Source organism: Corylus avellana, chromosome ca7 (genome assembly GCF_901000735.1).
Source record: "Corylus avellana chromosome ca7, CavTom2PMs-1.0".
Lineage (NCBI taxonomy): Eukaryota > Viridiplantae > Streptophyta > Magnoliopsida > Fagales > Betulaceae > Corylus > Corylus avellana.
The window spans coordinates 17,623,774-17,641,063 of NC_081547.1; the positions used below are offsets into that span (position 1 = coordinate 17,623,774).

Below are 17,290 nucleotides of genomic sequence, written 5' to 3' on the forward strand. Positions count from 1 at the left end.
TCATGGCGCTCTTGTATAGCCTGCACAGTTAACGCTGATTTGATCGATTTCCCTCATAAATTAAGCAAATGAAAAAGAAAAAGAAAATAAAAAAGAAATACCTTGATTTGGGTTCTACGATTTTGAAACCAAAACTTGACTTGCCTAGGAGCAAGGCCTAATTGCTTGCTTAGATGTTGCCTCTGCTTCTCATCTGGGTGGGGTGACTCTTTGAATAAACTGCAATTAATTAATTAATTAATTAATTAGTTCATGTAATTAAGCAAAACATGATTAAATTGTTTGGTATTGGAGGCCAAGAATCAAAATAGGCAATTTTTAACACATGCATATGATCAAACAAAGAAAAGAAAAGTAAGAGAAAAATTTAAGATAGCTTTAACTTTAGAATATTGTTCTTTTTTGTAAGCATGTCACTAACTTTTTTTAAATCTTTGTGAGTAGCTGTATATCGTACAACACAAAGTAAAACATTATTAAAGCTACTAATTGACATGCATATTCACCCAACTTTAACCAACCCATTAATTAATTTTTGATTAATTAGATTAAACTCAAGAGGATTAATTAACTCCAGGTGAAAGTGAAACCCATTGGTAGGGAGAAAGATAGAAAGAACTTTACGCTTCCATTTCTCTGATTTGCTCAGCTGTGTGCCTATGATACTTCTTCCTCTTCTTCTTCTTGTTCTTATCCCCATCGCCTTCATCATCCTGATCTCCTTCGCCGTCAAACTCGTCGTCGGATCTTGATCTGAGGGGGCCGGAGTTCTCGCTGCTGATATCTGCCGTGTCTTCTCTGTGGCCGCCACCTCCGCTCCCCTCGTCCCCTTCCTCCACCTCCATGCTTGCCGCCGCCGCTGCCCCGGCATCGCGAAAAATCCCGGCCTAGTCAAAACAAACAAACAAAACAACAAAGTAAGTAAAAACAATGAAAGAGAAGTAGAAGAGAGGGAGGGTTTAGGAAGAATGTAAACATATTACAAGGCTGAGAGAGAGTGCTGGAGCGACAAAGAAGTCTTTGGTACGAGAAGTCGGTGGATTATTCGACATGTCCACGCCCATGACAAGGCTGGAGTTCTTGGGGGTGTCAAATGGGTTGTTTTAAAGAAGCAAAAATGGAGGTAATGAGGGTGTGCTGGAGAGAGAGAGGGAAGGAGAGAGGGTGGGGGCTGCCTGATTTAAGGATATAAAACAAAATGATGAAACCCAAAGAGGTTTTTCTTTTATGTATGTGTGATTTCTGTGTGTGTGAGAGAGAGAGAGAGGGAAGTGAGAAAGGGCTGGTAGGGGTTGACTGTTAGATATTCTGGGTGGAACAAGAAAGTCTCAACTAACTTGAAGCGGTTGAATCTATTTTTCAACGGTATCTTCAATGTTCTGCATTAACGGCTTGGCTTGGCTCAAGCGTCCAGCTCAAAGAGTTTCATTGATTACTACTGAACTCTGGAGCTATGTATGATAGACGGAATAGGATCCTCTCCATTTCAAAATCTCTCAATTTCCTCCATTTAGTGCATTTTGAAGGGTATTGCATTTAATGCACTATCATTATTAAAATTTTTGGACAACACTACCCTTCAAAATGCACTAAATGGAGGAAATGGAGAAATTTTGAAATGGAGAGGATCCTTTTCCATGATTAGACACTGTTTGGTAAGTAAGTTTGGTGCACATTAATTAATATACCATATATGTATTCTACAATTATTTCACAATATTGACAGTCTCAATCTATCTTTAATTCTTTTTGCTTTTTATAAAATCATCTAAAAGTTAATTTTACCTACCACCTCAAATATCTAAGAGTTTATTGTAAAGTAGGTAATTTATTTTACCCTACAATTATTACACAATGCTATTTATTTCAATCTATTTTTAATTCTTTTTTATTTTATTTTTAATAAAAAGCTCTAAATATTGATTGTAACGACCACATCAATTATTATAAAATAAAAATATAATTTTTAACATTATTATTACTAGCCAAAAGAGAGACCCCAAGGCATGGTAAGTTTAAAAGGGTCTTTTAACATATGGTTATGCGTGTTCATGAAAGTTGCCAAGTGGATGGGCTTATGATATACCCAAATCCGTACGAAAACTTTATGAATGTACATATAACATATATACGTATCATTTTATGATCTTAATTCTCTTTAAAAAAAAAAAAAAAAAAAAAAGCATAAACCGAAAATTTAATTGGAAACTGCTTAATTAGTTTTTATATTTTTGTTTCATTATATACCTACATGATAATTGATTATAATAAGTAGGTAAAAAGATTCTCCATCTTTGTTTTAAAAAAAAAAAAGAAAATTCAATTTTAGTATATATTTATCAAGTTTGATAGATATAATTTGTTTATACTTTATTTAAACCTTAATTTCGTTTATGATTGAAAATGTTTGATCGTACTCCGAGGCTTAAATCCACTATGTATGTGAGAATGAGAACAAAATGGCCGGTCAATCCAACCAGGAGCCAATCAGATGCTTAAGTCAGGAAATTGGTTCGAGAGAGGAAGTAAGTTGAAAAAAAAAAAAAATGGAAATGTTTGGCTAGAGTAACAAATGAACGTACTTCTCAGCGATTTCCCCCTCCTCTTTATATAAAGTGTTTCCCGCACTTAATTATTTGAAGAGCAGGTTTGGGGCTCAACTGAATATGATTTTGTTGCCCCAACTCCCTTAGGTCATGCTTCCATCATGTCTATGGTTGTAACAAAATTCCAGCAATCCAATGCAGCTGGTTAAGGCTCCGTTTACTTTGACGTAAAATGGTTTTTAGAAAATGATTTCCGTATTTTACGGTGTTTACTTCGACGTAAAATAGTGGTCAACGGAAAATATTTTCCTTTTGACCGAAAATTCTTCTTTAATTTTCGGAAAATGGTTTACGGTTCTATGAGCATCTCATTCTTAAATTGATGGACCTTGCCAAGACCCGCCCAGAACCTTGTCGGGACTTGACCGGGACCTGCCCGGGACCAGCCTGGGACCTGACCGGGACCCGCCCGAGACTTGCCCGGGACCTGGCCAGGACCCGCCCGGGACCCACCCAGGAATCTCTCGGGACTTGACCGGGACCTGCCTAGGACTTGCCCAGGACCAGCTCGGGACCCACCCGGGACTCTCCCGGGACTTGACTGGGACACTCCTGGGACCTGCCCGGGACTTGCTCTGGACCCCGACGGGACCTGCCCGGAACTTGATTGGGACCCGCCCGAGACCTGGCCGAGACCCGCCCGGGACCCACCCGAGACTTGACCGGGACCTGCCCGGGACTAGATCGAGACCCGCCCGGGACCTGCCTGGGACCCCAGCGGGACCTACCCGGGACCTGACCCGGACTCGACGAGGTCCCGAGCAAGTCCCGGGCAGGTCCCGCCGAGGTTCCGAGCAAGTCCTGGGCGGGTCCCGATCAAGTCCCGGTGGGTCCTGGGCGGGTTCCGGTCAAGTCCCGACGGGGTCCCGGGTAAGTCCCGGGAGGGTCCTGGGCAAGTCTCGGGCGAGTCCCGGTCAAGTCCCAGCAAGGTCCCTGTCAAGTCCAAGGCAAGTCCCGGTCAAGTCCCGGGCGGGTTCTGGGTAGGTCTCAGGCGGGTCCCGGTCAAGTCCCGGAGGGTCCCGGTCAGGTCCCGGGCGGGTCCCAGGCAAGTCCCGGTTAGGTCCCTGGCGGGTCCTGGGCAGGTGCCTGCGGGGTCTCGAACAAGTCCCGTGCAGGTCCCGGCGGGGACCTTATTGGAAAAAATATATATGAAAAAAGATATTAAAAAAAAAAAATTATTTTTCATGTGCAAGGTAAACGCCGTAAAATGTTTTCGACGAAAAATATTTTTCAGGAAAAATGACTTTCATAAAAATATTTTACGAAGAAAACCATTTTACGTCGAAGTAAACAGAGCATATATTCGCTCGTATGTACACCCCTAGGATAGAATAGAGAGAAATCAGTCAGTTTATAGTTTGAAATTCATTTTTCAATTTGGTTTCAAGATGAAGACTTAAAGTCCGCTTGGGATTGTGGTTTCAATAAGTGCGGTTTTAAAAATTGTGGTTTTGAAATCGTTAACTTTTAAAATCGTAAAAAGGTTTGGTAAAACATGTTAAAAATTAGTTTTTTTTATCAAATTTTTGTTGTATGAAATCGAGATTTTAGTTTAAATTTGTGTTTTTTTTTCAAATAAGCACTCCCTAACTTATTTATAGAAATCTCATATTTTTTTCTTATTTTAAATTAAGTATTTTTTAAGTTGCAATGTCTAACGCCTTATGTTTCATGATATTTTTTAAAAACGCAGATTATTCTTACGAAATTGCAATTTCAAACGCACCCTTGATCAATCTACATCCCAGGTAGTATGAAACATAAGTAAAATAATAATAATAAATAAAGTAAATTTATTTTGGACGTAATCCACATCCACGTGACTTCGATTCTAGCTTGCTTCTTTTTTTCTTTTTAATTTTCTTATTATTTTGGGTGTATGAAATTATTACCGAGTGGAAGTGGGTTTTGGCTTGGGTATCCTCATTTGCTACAAACAAATTAATGCGCAACCAAATGCTGCCCGTGGATTGACGAGCTGACAAGGCATCGCGGTCCCACGAATTTTCAATATATTCAACTTTTAAATGATTTATTTATAAAAACAACAAAATAACAAACATTTAAGGATCGTGTCATCGTGATAAACATTTGCATGGAATTCATTACAAAAATTAATTGTAATCGGACAAAAAAAAAAACTCAGGCATTCATATTTTTTTTTTTTTCCTAAAATTAACAAAAGGGGGCTTTAGATACAAATAAAACATCACTTTCATGCACTCATTCAACTTTCCTTCACATCTTTATAACTTTTCTTTAAATGAGTTATTGGAGCTCATCTAACAACAATCACTTTAAATATTGGCAGGTGAAAAAATTACAGCACATATATAATAATGTTTCGAAAAATGTTAAAATGTTACAACATATCTACCGTTGTCCGTCTAGGGTTCTTATAGGCTAAGGTGGTAGTTGTTTAAAAAAAAGGGTTAATAATTTTTTTTTTTTTTTTAATTATTTTTTCCTAAGTTTTAAAACTAGACAAATATGGTACTCCACCTATAGGAAAAGACAAAATCAATACCTCCGTTAATTTTCGTAAGTCCCAATTAACGGAATTTTTACATGTCACTCTTATAATACGCCACTTATCCTTAAAAAAAAAAAAAATAAATTAATTAAATAATAATTAAAAAAAAAAAAAGAAATAAAATTTTTTTGGGGTGGCCGGCCACCTCATTTTAGCCAATGGCCACCCCCATTTTGGCCTTGGGGTGGCTAAAGTGATTCTGTTAATTAGGACTGACGAAAACTAACGGAGATATTGATTTTATCTTTTCCCATAGGTGAGGTATCCGATTTGTTTGGTTTTAAAACCTAGGAAAAAAAATAAAAACGTTAAAATGGAGGTACCAAAAAAGTTATTAACCTTAAAAAAAAAAAAAAAAAAAAAAAGTTAAACCAAGAAAACCGGTCTTTTCTCTCTCATCTCTCTTCCTAAAATAACACAGTTTTCTCTCACACAGATCTGTCTCTTCCTCCATAACCGAAAAGCTTTTAAAGATTGAGATATCTTTCTTCTTCCGGGCAGTTCACTTTTTTTTGGTTTTTAAAAATTTTGTGTTGTACAAATTCGTGGGTTCACAATTTTTTTAGTTTCAATAGATTACTTCTCTAGGAGAAATTTTAAAATTGAATGCATTATGTAGTTAATATCATGAGGGATATTAGATTACATGAAAAATAGGAATAATTGAACTTTATGCTTTCAGAAATTTATTATCATTTTTAATTAACTTATTTGAAGAAAAAAAATAAAAAAAGATACTGACAATCGTGCTGGATGCATATTGTCAAAGCATAGTGTCGGTATGGAGGAAGAGAAAAAACTGCACTGCGTTAGAGAAAGTTATAATTTTTTCTAGAACTCTCATAAGGATCCCAGAAGGACTGCAGTAGACGTTGTGAAATTTCTCTAATTTATTTACCGCACCTAAACTAAATCCCCGCTCAATTATCCTTCTTTTAATGACAAATCGACTTACGTGAATCAATTTCCTAAGTAGCGCCTGTTTGATCAAGACCCACCCCCTAAAAAAAAAGAATTTTATAAACTCCAATAATCAGCACCTAATGGTCCTTAACTTCTGTATAGATATATGTTTTGTGTTGAAGATGAATGAATCCGGCAATTGCGTATAATATAATAAAAAACGGTTTACTTTTTCTTACTAAGAAACAAGAAATTTCTCCTCATTTTATCTTTTTTGAGTAAAAATCACACGTTGAAGATGCGTGTCGATCTTCTCCAATGACAAATTTCCTTGTTATTCTTGTAAATTAATCAGAGACGTCAATTCAAAAATTTAATCTTCCATAAATTACATGTACCCTTTTCAACTACCTTTTCTTTTTAACTTTGTTTTTTTTTTTTTTTAAAAAAAAAACCCAACTAATTTTAAAATCTTTGTCAGTGCTTTAAATTCCCAATAGAGGAGCCGGCTTGCATGAGCCGAGCCATGTGAGAGCTATCAATGGCTATGGTCAAACCCTGTAGCCATGTGTAAGCATGGTAATTTGTGGCCTCCAGTTCTTTATTAAATTTATGATTATTATATTTCTATGTGTCTTTATATCATTTAAAGAGTTGAAAGAAGTGAATGCAATTAATGGATTTGCCTCCAAGTTTTTGGGTTTTTTTTTTTTTTTTTGAAAAATAAATAAATAAACAAAATTCAACCCAACATGCGGATAAGTCAATTCTTAACCTCACACCCTTGAGACAACTCAGAAAATACAAAAAATATTTAGTATTCCATCCACAGTGTCAGCGTCACTAAATCTTTTATCCCTCAAAAATTACAAACACAAAACAATTAATTAATTCAAACACAAGCTTATGCACACACCTCCCAATTTCTTTCTTTTTTCTTTTTATTTTTTTGTTGCTAATATTATAATTGAATTTCTGAAATTTGGTGTGCAAGAAAGACAGTTCAAAACCGACATCTCGGTGGTGGATGGACACCAAAGAAAAGTTCTTATTTCTACCTGAATCCATTAGTGGGTCTAATTGGGCATACAATTACCAAATATCCAAACATTTTCAATTAATTTTTCTTTCTTTTTCTTACTATTTAAAAGAAATTAAATAAACTTTTCCCTCAACCTCCACCTCAGCAACATCAACATCCACAAAAAAAAAAAAAAAAATGATTCACATTGTGGGATAAATGAGTCAAGTGTTCACTTTTGCATAGGAAATGTGGATCAAGAATTTAGAGGGCAAACAAAAAATAAAAAATAAAAAATAAATTCAGCATCAGAATTAATGAGCTATCACCGTCCATAATTAAAGTTTTGGTGGCATATGGGTTATGATTAGGGTTATCTACAATTCAAATGGACAGGGAATGATATTTTTTTTTCTTTTTTGTGCTATTGAAATTCACATATATTGGCATTGGCATTGGTAGTTGGGAATGGTAGATAATACGAAGCAATCACATGATTCCACAAACCTAATAAAGAACAGTATTAATTATTTTGAGGTTCCTTTTGGATTTCTCTCTCTTCTCATACCCTTTCTTTCATCTTACATTCCCTACACCTTTTCTTTTTTCTTATAATCCATTAAGAAAGCAAAAGGAGAAACCAAGAAATCCACAAGCAAGAGGTATCTTGCTTTCTTTGTTCTCAATCTTTTAAGCTTTCTTATGATATAAGTTTTGGGCTAACCCAATATGCCCAGAGAAAAAAAAAAAAAAAAAAAAAAAAAAAAAAGGTGGAATAGGTTTCAAATGTACTTCCCAAAAACTAGGGGAAGATGTGGCAAATTTTGATAAATTTAAGGTTGGGAAGAAAAAAATGTAGAATGTTGAAAAGATGAGAGAGGCTCGGAAAGAAAGGAAAAGTCATGCAAGCAGAAGATAGAAAAAAGGGGATTGGTGCCAAAGAAGAATATTAAACTATCTGCTAATTTCACAGTCACAGACCCATGTTGTTAGAAAGTTCAACAAAATGAAAAGAAGATTCGAATCTTCCCCCCTCCCTCCTTTTGAGACCAAAACTCAGTCATCCAAACAAAAAATAGACAAAAGGTTAAATCATACTTATCTAGAAACAATGACCATGAAATCCACCTCAGAAGAAAACACCAAGGTAAAGAACAGATCAAAAGAAGATATAAAAAAGATATACATTTGAAGAGTATACTACAATGACTATTGACACCCTTTATGTTGTTACAGAAAACTACTCCACAAAGTTTTTTTTTTCTTCTTTTTTTCTCTTCCAAGTTCATTGTTTCTTTCAATTTTGATCCTCTTTACCAGGAAAGGATAAACATATTACTTTCACTGCTCAAATGCAAGTTAAACCCTTAGTTCATAGTATCAGCAGATATGATAGATGGGAGAGACAGACATGATTCTAAGCTGCCATCTAATGTTTTATCATTTATAATATATAGTTCACACCAAGACTCAATTTGATAATATAATCCCAGTCAATAACTGAAATGGTAAAATAAAAGCAGTAAAACTTTAATACTGTCTTTCTCAGAAAAAATATTTTCCTGCTCCAATGCTTTTCAAGCCATCATACTCCAAAACAGTAACTAATGTACTTAAAAACAACATAAACAAACATCTTCCTATATAATAAGTTGCATCTGCTAAGACTAGTAGTACTAAGATATTTTTGTAAATTTCTAATCGCCGAGCTAACTGATAATTCCAACACGACACGCAATCCACGTGGAACTGCCATGCCAAAGAGCCACCCAGCCCATGACATGTCAAAAAACCATCCACCATGGGTGCTATCACATTGAGAATCGAGTCAAATAAGGATGCCAAGACAGTCTGTTTTAGCACAATTAACATGAAGCTTGTACAATCATTTTTTATTTAAAAGGCTACAACTTGCTCTATGGCCTGGTGAGACAGTTAGCTGTTGAAGAGTAGATGAGATAGTTGTTTTGGAAGTCTGGTGAAAAGCTACTACAAAAAAATAAATAAATAAATGCCAGGCAATATTGAATAGGATATAATGAAGTGGAACATCTTATGGCGTAGGTTAAAATTGATGTGTCTGTACACTTTTATGTCACTCATTCATGAATGCCCATTGCTTACATTGAGGTCATCCAAATTTCAAAGAGAGGATAGAGTCCAACCTCCATTTGTCCCTTCTTAGTAATTGAACTAATTAAGAATTTTAGATTCTAGTCTCTCTCTCTCTCTCTCCAATTAGCTGGCATAGAATACATTGAGAAGACAAAAAAAAAAAGGTAGAGAAAATATTAAGCATAAGGTTCTCTTAGGAATAATGTTGAAAAAATTGGAGTTATTTATATAGTCTATAGTGAATTATAGCTAAATGTTACTGCAATCACTAACATCAACTTTAATGATCAAATAAATGTAGAGATCAATCAGTCATAGTTTTATTTTAATTTGGGCTCCAGAAAATTTTATAAATCTCAGGACTTTTATTCAATGTCATTTTTCTGCTACAATCCGTACCCTAATTCATCCAGAAAAAAGTCATTTGAAGTTTTGAGTATTTGAACATGTTAAGATTTCAATTTTAAAGTTTAAACTGTATTACAGTCAAAACAACAATATTATAAAGGAAATTTCCAATTCAAAATTAAGCGCAGGCAGAATTGATCATTTGGTCATTTGGTCAGGCCGCCAATTGTTAAGCCAAAACCAAAAACTCCACATTGCTTAAACAACATAACAATTTCAGTAAAAGGGATCTAAAATGAATCTCAATCATCTTTATAGGTGGCTGGAATTTGGTTTGAATATTGGCCATACCCCAACATTTTGACAGTTCAAATCCATGACCAAAAAAGGAGTACAAACTACCATTCCACAACTAACTCAGGTTCCTATGCCCCACTGATCCAATAAATGTCACGCTAATAGCAATCTCCAAAGTGGTAGTGATGCCAATGGGAAATCCACAAGCACGTAGTCTTTATTTAACAATGGAATGCTCATCCGCAAACATTAAAGTAACCAATGGCCCTACAACTCTTATCCAGAAACACCTTTGCACCACAGGCAAATCATTTAAGGGGAAAAAACAGAAAAAGAAAAAGAAAAAGAAAAATGTATGCGGAAACAGAACTCAAGTTGGACAATGATGTAAATAGAGTAATATAACCAAAGTGCTCAAATTTGATCCTTCAAGTGTTGAAGATAGTTTATGATACTCAGAGTGCTCAAGTAACACAAAGATTTATGTGAATACAAGAAATAAAAAACAAAATAAAATAATAAAAAAAAAAAAGACAGTATGAAACTAGAACTTACAGTATCTTAAACTCAACACTCAACACTCAACTTACTAGAAGTATACCCCGCCAAATTTGAAGAAGCACCTCTGATCCACTACATGAATTACCAGAACCATAAATTTGCTGTGCCACAATCCTACAAGCTAATGACAAAGGATTGTGCAAGCAGACGATAAGCTTCAAGATGAAAAGAAGACAAGACACAACAATAACCGATCATAAACAAAGCATGAAATAAGATTGTCAGAACATCCTAGACCTTACGTGGCATATCGGATTCTTACCTAGAAGAGGACCAGTCATACAATTTAACTGGAAGCACAAACACATGTAGGATAAGGCGCTTCCAATACTATACCGTATTTTCATTACTTCAAAAATAATGAACCTTACATAGACCACCTTATTTATTTATTTTTTATAAGTAACCTTATACAATACATAAACAACTACACACTAAGTTAGCACTGCTAAACATACATAAATTAACCACAATGTTTATAAAGTCACAATTTTAACCATGGTCATTACATATTCTACCACCAGTTAAATTGGAGGTCAACAGATTCAGAGCTATTAGTTCTGTTCCATTTTCTGCGCCAATGGGCTCAGTGACTCATCACAACCATGAGATTCTGTGGTGGATATAAATCATGTTACAGCCTTAAAGCTTTTGTTATTTCAGTAATCACCTTAGAATGGAATATTACAAGAGCAGTACAGGGAAATACCGGAACAAGGTCAGTGGGGGTACACCATTTTAGAGTTTGCTAAACCAAGAATAGTAGAAAAGGAGTGGAGGAGTAACAAAGGAATGGATTGGGGCAGAAATAAATGTAAACTTAGTTTTGATTCTGAAAGTTTATCTCCTGTCATGTCTGCAGCACTAAAGGCTCAATGTAGGTCAAAACAACTTTTAATGTGGATAAATAAATATCTAAACATTTATATACCATCTCGGGATTCTGCTTTGTTGGAAAACACTCTATTTCAGTGACTATCGGACACCAATATTAGAACCACAATAGTTTAACGTTCATGGACCACAAAGTTGATCATAGCACTAATGTCATTTTGTGTTGAAATGAATGGAACATATAATTCTCTTCCGAAAAAGTCATCTAACATTACAAGTGCTACCTATCTCCAAAAATGAGAATGGTTTTTTCTTCTTTTCTTTTCTTTTCTTTTCAAGCTTGTTGAAAAAGAGAGGGAGGAAAAAAAAAAAAAACCTTGGCTTATGCTCCCATTCTTGCTCCGATCACATTATCAAAAAACCATTCATGAAGAAGAAGTTCCAACCTACTAAGGTTTCATCTCAAATGCTCTAAATGGGCTTTCATATGTTCAAAAGCCAAAAATATGAAAGCAATCACAAGCAGCCACCCAATGATACAAGTATTAAGGAAAAGAAAAGCCTTTAAGTCCACCACCATCCTCTCGCAATCTTAAAAACTACAGGCATTTCTTTTATTTCTTTTATTTTTTTTGTTTTGATAAGTAAAATATCAAATACAAAATTTTGAAGAATACGCTTTAATTCAAGGTCCTCAAAACTTTTGTCATTCATTTTCCTCCATAAACATGATAAAAAGCACAGACACCATCTTCGACATAGCAACACTTTGCGGATTGCCAAAGGTCCACCAACAAGCATAAAGATCGACTACACATCTAGGCATAACACAAGACCAACCAAAACGACTGAAAAAGGCAATCCAAATGGCATAAGCCACGTCACAATGAAGAAGAAGATAGTCCATGGACTCCCCCATTTCTCATACACATACAACATCTGTCCACCATAATGAAATGCCACTTCATGAAATTATCCATGGTAAGGATCTTACCTCAAGCCGCTGGCCACGTGAAAAATGGCCACCCTCAAAGGAGGCTTAGTCCGCCACACACTCTTCCAAGGAAAGTGGCAACCTTCACTACAAACCAGGGAGCAATAGAAGGTTTAACATGAAAAAACCCTCTTTTAGAAGGGACTCACAGCAACTTCTCTTTACTTCCTCATCTCATTCACAACACTTAAAAAAATGAGGCAACGACATTCACCTCCTAATCATGAGCTGATTTAGCAAAGCTTAGATTCCACAACATTGAGCCACCATAAAACTTGAAGTGAGCTGCAGCAAAGGCATCCTTTACACGAGCAATACCAGATAAATCTGGGAAAGCCTCCTTTAGAGCCACATCCCCACACCACTAATCATACCAAAATCTAATCTTGGAGCCATCGCCCACCTCAAATCTGGTATGACACAAAACTTCCTACCAACATTTTTCTAATATTCTTCCATAACCCCACCCCAAATGCTCCAAAAGGCTTAAGAGAACACCACCCGCCCAATGAACTGCCAAATTTAGAGTCCACTACCACTCTCCACCAAGCCTCTCTCTCAAGCCCATAGTGCAATAGCCATTTAGCTAAGAGAGCATAATTAGCCATTTGCTAGTGCGTCCTCCAGGAGAAGGAAGGGCAAGACTATTGTGTCATAGCCATTTGTGTAGGGGTGAGAGTGTTTGGTTAGGGGGCATCGTGTTGGTTTGTTTGTTTGAGGGTTTTTGGGTGGTTTTTTGGGTTTTTCTGGGGGTTCCTTTGGTTTCTCTAGGGTTGTTTTGAGGGTGTTTGGGTGGGTTTGTTGGGTGTTTTTTTTTTTGGGTTAGCTTTGGCTCCCCTTTGTATACTCCCAGTGTAATTAGGAGCACCACACACTCTTCTCCCTCTTTAATAAAACTTCTTATTACTTATAAAAAAACAGTTCCAAATTTCCAAACCTCCAAAAAGCGGCGAACAAACTTTGGACTAGCTAACCAAGTTATATTTGAACTCTTCATCTAGCCCACCCCATAATACGGTTAGCAACACTCACCGGGAGAGGAAAGTGAGACATGAACTACGTAGGCAAATTGGCAAGTGTGCTCCTAATAAGGGTAACCCTACCACCCTTGACAAATACATCATTTTCAAACTAGCCAACTATGACAACCCATAAAAAAACGCTAGCCACATCTACACTATTCCCCCAAAATGATTAGTCAATTTGAAGCTTTCCTAGAATTCCTTATAAAGCCCAATTTCACTTAGTAACTAAGCAATGTGGAACTTGGCACTCGTAACTATCTTTATAAACCACCCACTCTATGTGAGCTATTCCTCATTTTTCTAATATGAGATTGAAGTGTTACACCAACCGACGCTCTTTCTTTTCTGTTCTAAATATGTTTGGCCTTGTAGGAAACCCCGAATGGTAGGCCGATACTTTACCGACAAAGAGGAAACCCCACAACCTAGAATTCCAGCCAACCTTACCACATGTTCAACATTTCACACAGGAACTAATTCTCACTTCACCACGTTAACCTTTAAGCTTGAAGCAGGTTCAAAGCAAAGGAATAAGCACCGAAAATGATGAAGATGAGTTGGATGAGCACCACAAAAGATCAAGATATCATCAACAAACAGAAGGTGAGAGAAAACAAGCCCACCAACATTACCCATAGAGAAACCAACCAATAGCCCTCCACTAACAGTAGCAGAAATCATTCAACCTAATGCCTCCATCACAAGGACAAACAACAAGGGGGATAAGGGATCCCCTTGTCTCAAACCACGAGAGCTACTTAAAAAGCCTGTTGGAGTAACTTTTACCAAAACCAGAAACGCACCAAAGAAATGCAGTGAGCTACCCAAGAGCACCAGTTCTCCCCAAAACTACACCTCTGCAGCATATACAATAAAAAGTCCCAATTAACATGATCATAAGCCTTTTCAAGATCCATTTTGCAAATAACACCCGGCTCATCAGATCTTTGTCTATATCAAGACACTCGTTGGCGATAAAAACAGGATCTAGGATTTGCCTACCTCTTATGAAAGCATTTTACAACTTAGAGATGATCTTCTCCAACACCATCTTTTGTTGTTATGTGGGGCAGTTCACAAGCAATTTGGGGATCATTTATTTCCTAAACCAATAACAAGTGGGATTTTGAAATTGAGAGAAGTCCTACTTTCATCAATTTACTTTTATTTGAAATTGTACGGTCAATTTTCTACCAACAAAAAAATGCTGCACTTTGTGTCCACTGTACTGCCAAGAGTGCATGATTTCTCAAAAGAAGGGTTACCTACTAAGATACGTTTGCTTACACTAAGAGCATAATATGTTGAAAAAGAGAACTAAGACAAGCAAAATTTTCAAATGCCATTTTGGTGAACTACAAAGTAACAATTCTATATGATACTTACCACTTTCTGAAACGCAATAGTCATTTTCAAATGCCCTTTAACATTTATTCCTGTGATACTGACGCAAGATAATAGCAATTCCTGAGACAAGATTAGATCAATGAGAAACTAAATCTTACACAGCATATCAGAAGCAACAAAACATTCTCCTATACCAGAAGCAAACATCAACCCTAACAGTCAATTGCAGATTTTACCTAAGCATCAGTCCTAGGGCTTTAAAAACTTGAAATGGTATCTACACAACTATAGCTAATGAAATTTGAATTAGTCATACTCGAGACAATATCATTGCTAAACCATAGAAGTGGTGACAGCAAAACTAGGAAGCAACAGAAATAAGATGATCAGCACAGCAATCGAATAAAACATAAAAACAAGGGCAAGGAACCCACAATGATCCATGACCAGCAGATATCTTCAAATGCAACAGGAAGAGAAATGTTACACTCCCACTCTCACACTACTTGACATAGCACTAAAAAATAACATTACATTTTGGATGAATCATTATTGAATTTGAATTCAATAATAATTTTTAGTACCACATCAAAGAGTGTGCATTTGGAAGTGTGAGAATGAGAGTGTTTGTAGCATTTCTCCAATAAGAAAGCACAAAACAATGTGGCACAGTAAACTAGAAAGCAAGAAATACCATACGACACTAGAAGTGGTCAAGATGATCAAAACCAACACAGAATAATGCAATGCAACTCTTGTAAGAAAAAAGTAACGAACAAAGTAGTGGTTTAAATTCACTACAGATCCCAATGACACATTTTTCATCTGCCTGAGCCAAATAAATTGTAGCAAAACCCACAAATTACGTCCCAAATGAAGAGAAATTTTAACCTAGCAAAACCCTTTACTTAGACCCAATATCTTATAGAGAGCATAGAACAAGAATAAAATAACAGTAAAAGTTAAAAATTGTAAGGTAAATAAAAATAAAATTCAAATATATTAGACAAAGAAACGAAATGCTTACATTGGTTATGAATGCTTCTTCTTTTTTTTCTCATATCCAATAATTACTTTCATTTTCTTAACATTTAAAGAGAAGCAAAATATTCTCACCTGCCAAAATGTCAAATGGCTTGTGAAGGGTTCGAAAAGTTTGGCCGAAGACAGTTGATTACGACATTAGAAGCCTGGGTTAGGGACTGTGATACGGGTCCCTTCAGTTGCTGAGAAAATTTAGGAAAGGAAAAGAGAGCAAAATCTGGAGTGTAAGTAGATTCCATTGCTTGGAAATAATACGAAAACCCCATCTTAATTGTACTTTTCCGTAAGCGTCCTAAATTCCTTCTCTCGTTTCATGCACCCGTTACCGGACTGGGTGATCACAACGACACCGTTTCTTATTTCTGAGACATGATCTGCTTGTTTCTTGTTTTTTATTCAATATTATCGTTAAGGGAAAAGTTCAAATATTCTATCATTGCCAATATTTCTCAAACGAGAAAAACTTAAATGAGGATAGTGCACAAAACCATCCTTTTGTGCCCACTAATGAGGGGTTATCCCCTCAGTATGGAACATATTAACGAAAGAGGGCTGTTAGGTGTCCTAAAATTTTTTCCAAATGATGTGGAAAGCACTATCTTGGGAAAGAGTGGGAGACAAAGTAGAGAAAATGAGAATTTTTTAAGGATCCTCCAAAAGGTAGCTCAATCGGCTAGAATCACGCCTAATAAAGCGGAAGTCACTAGTTCGAATCTCTTCACCCCTCTTTTAAGAAAAAAAATGCTTGCCACATCATTTGGGAAGCATTTTGAAAAGAATCTCTTAGGATGTCTAGCATTATCCTTAACAAAATAAAACCAAACCACTTGATTATATCAAGTTTAATCAATTATTTTTAAAAAAACACAAATAAAAAAATGCTTTGCAATGAGAGATCAGCCACATCTGGGTGGTTGGCTGCCACCACTAAGCCATTTGGGGTCGCCGCGCTGCCACCCCCATGGCGTATGGGGTGGCTAGCGAACCACCCCCAAGCCATGGGGGTGGCTGCGCACCACCCTAGAACTCGCTAGGGGTGGCTGGATGACCCTCCCCCCAGCCCGGGTGGCTACACAAACACCCCTTCACTTTTGTTTATTTGGTATGATCAAGTGTGATTGTGTCTTTTATATAAGAGCAAGTTTAGTATGATGGGCTGAGGTGTCACCTCCTAATTGGTGGCACAAAACACACATTTTGTGCAATGACCGCTAATTTTAAATTACCAAGGTGTCACTTCCCAAACTACTATTGAGTTAATCTGAAAAGTATATTTTAACTCATCGAATTATCACTAATTTTACAATTATGCATCTAAACTTTTAAAAGTAAGGCCCTACTTACTACCATCAAATTAGATACTCTTGGGTCATGGATCGGTGTTTTGAGTTTTAAATGATACTTGCAAGTGCACAAATCATGTGCAATATAGTGTATGCAAGTGCGAGGTCGATCCACGGGGAATTGCGTTGCAAAAATCAAATTTTAATCTAAACTAATTCTATTTTAACCTAGTTCCGAAGTTAGAGTGATTTTGTCGTGCAAAATGAAATAAACTGATAAAATCAAATGAATAAAATCACTAAGGTTTTCAGAATCCATCATACCAAATCAATATGACACACTTTCATGTTTTTGCTCATAAATCCAAACATGTTATAT

The 17,290-nt window shown here is 36.3% G+C and overlaps 1 protein-coding gene and 1 long non-coding RNA gene across 2 annotated transcripts; both read right to left on the bottom strand.

Annotated features, from left to right (window-relative positions):
* Positions 1-2: 2 nt before the first annotated feature.
* On the bottom strand, positions 3-1,176 carry LOC132187946 (homeobox-leucine zipper protein GLABRA 2-like; the record flags this gene model as incomplete). The annotated part of the gene is made up of 4 exons (XM_059602368.1): positions 984-1,176; positions 625-887; positions 102-219; positions 3-20 (listed from the first exon to the last, which is right to left on the bottom strand). Coding segments are annotated over exons 1-4 (480 nt in total), but the record flags the coding sequence as incomplete, so codon positions are not given.
* A 9,035-nt stretch (positions 1,177-10,211) lies between these two features.
* On the bottom strand, positions 10,212-16,033 carry LOC132188326 (uncharacterized). Its single transcript, XR_009440874.1, has 3 exons — positions 15,701-16,033; positions 14,624-14,704; positions 10,212-10,505 (listed from the first exon to the last, which is right to left on the bottom strand). It is a non-coding gene; the product is annotated as an uncharacterized LOC132188326 (long non-coding RNA).
* Positions 16,034-17,290: the final 1,257 nt, after the last annotated feature.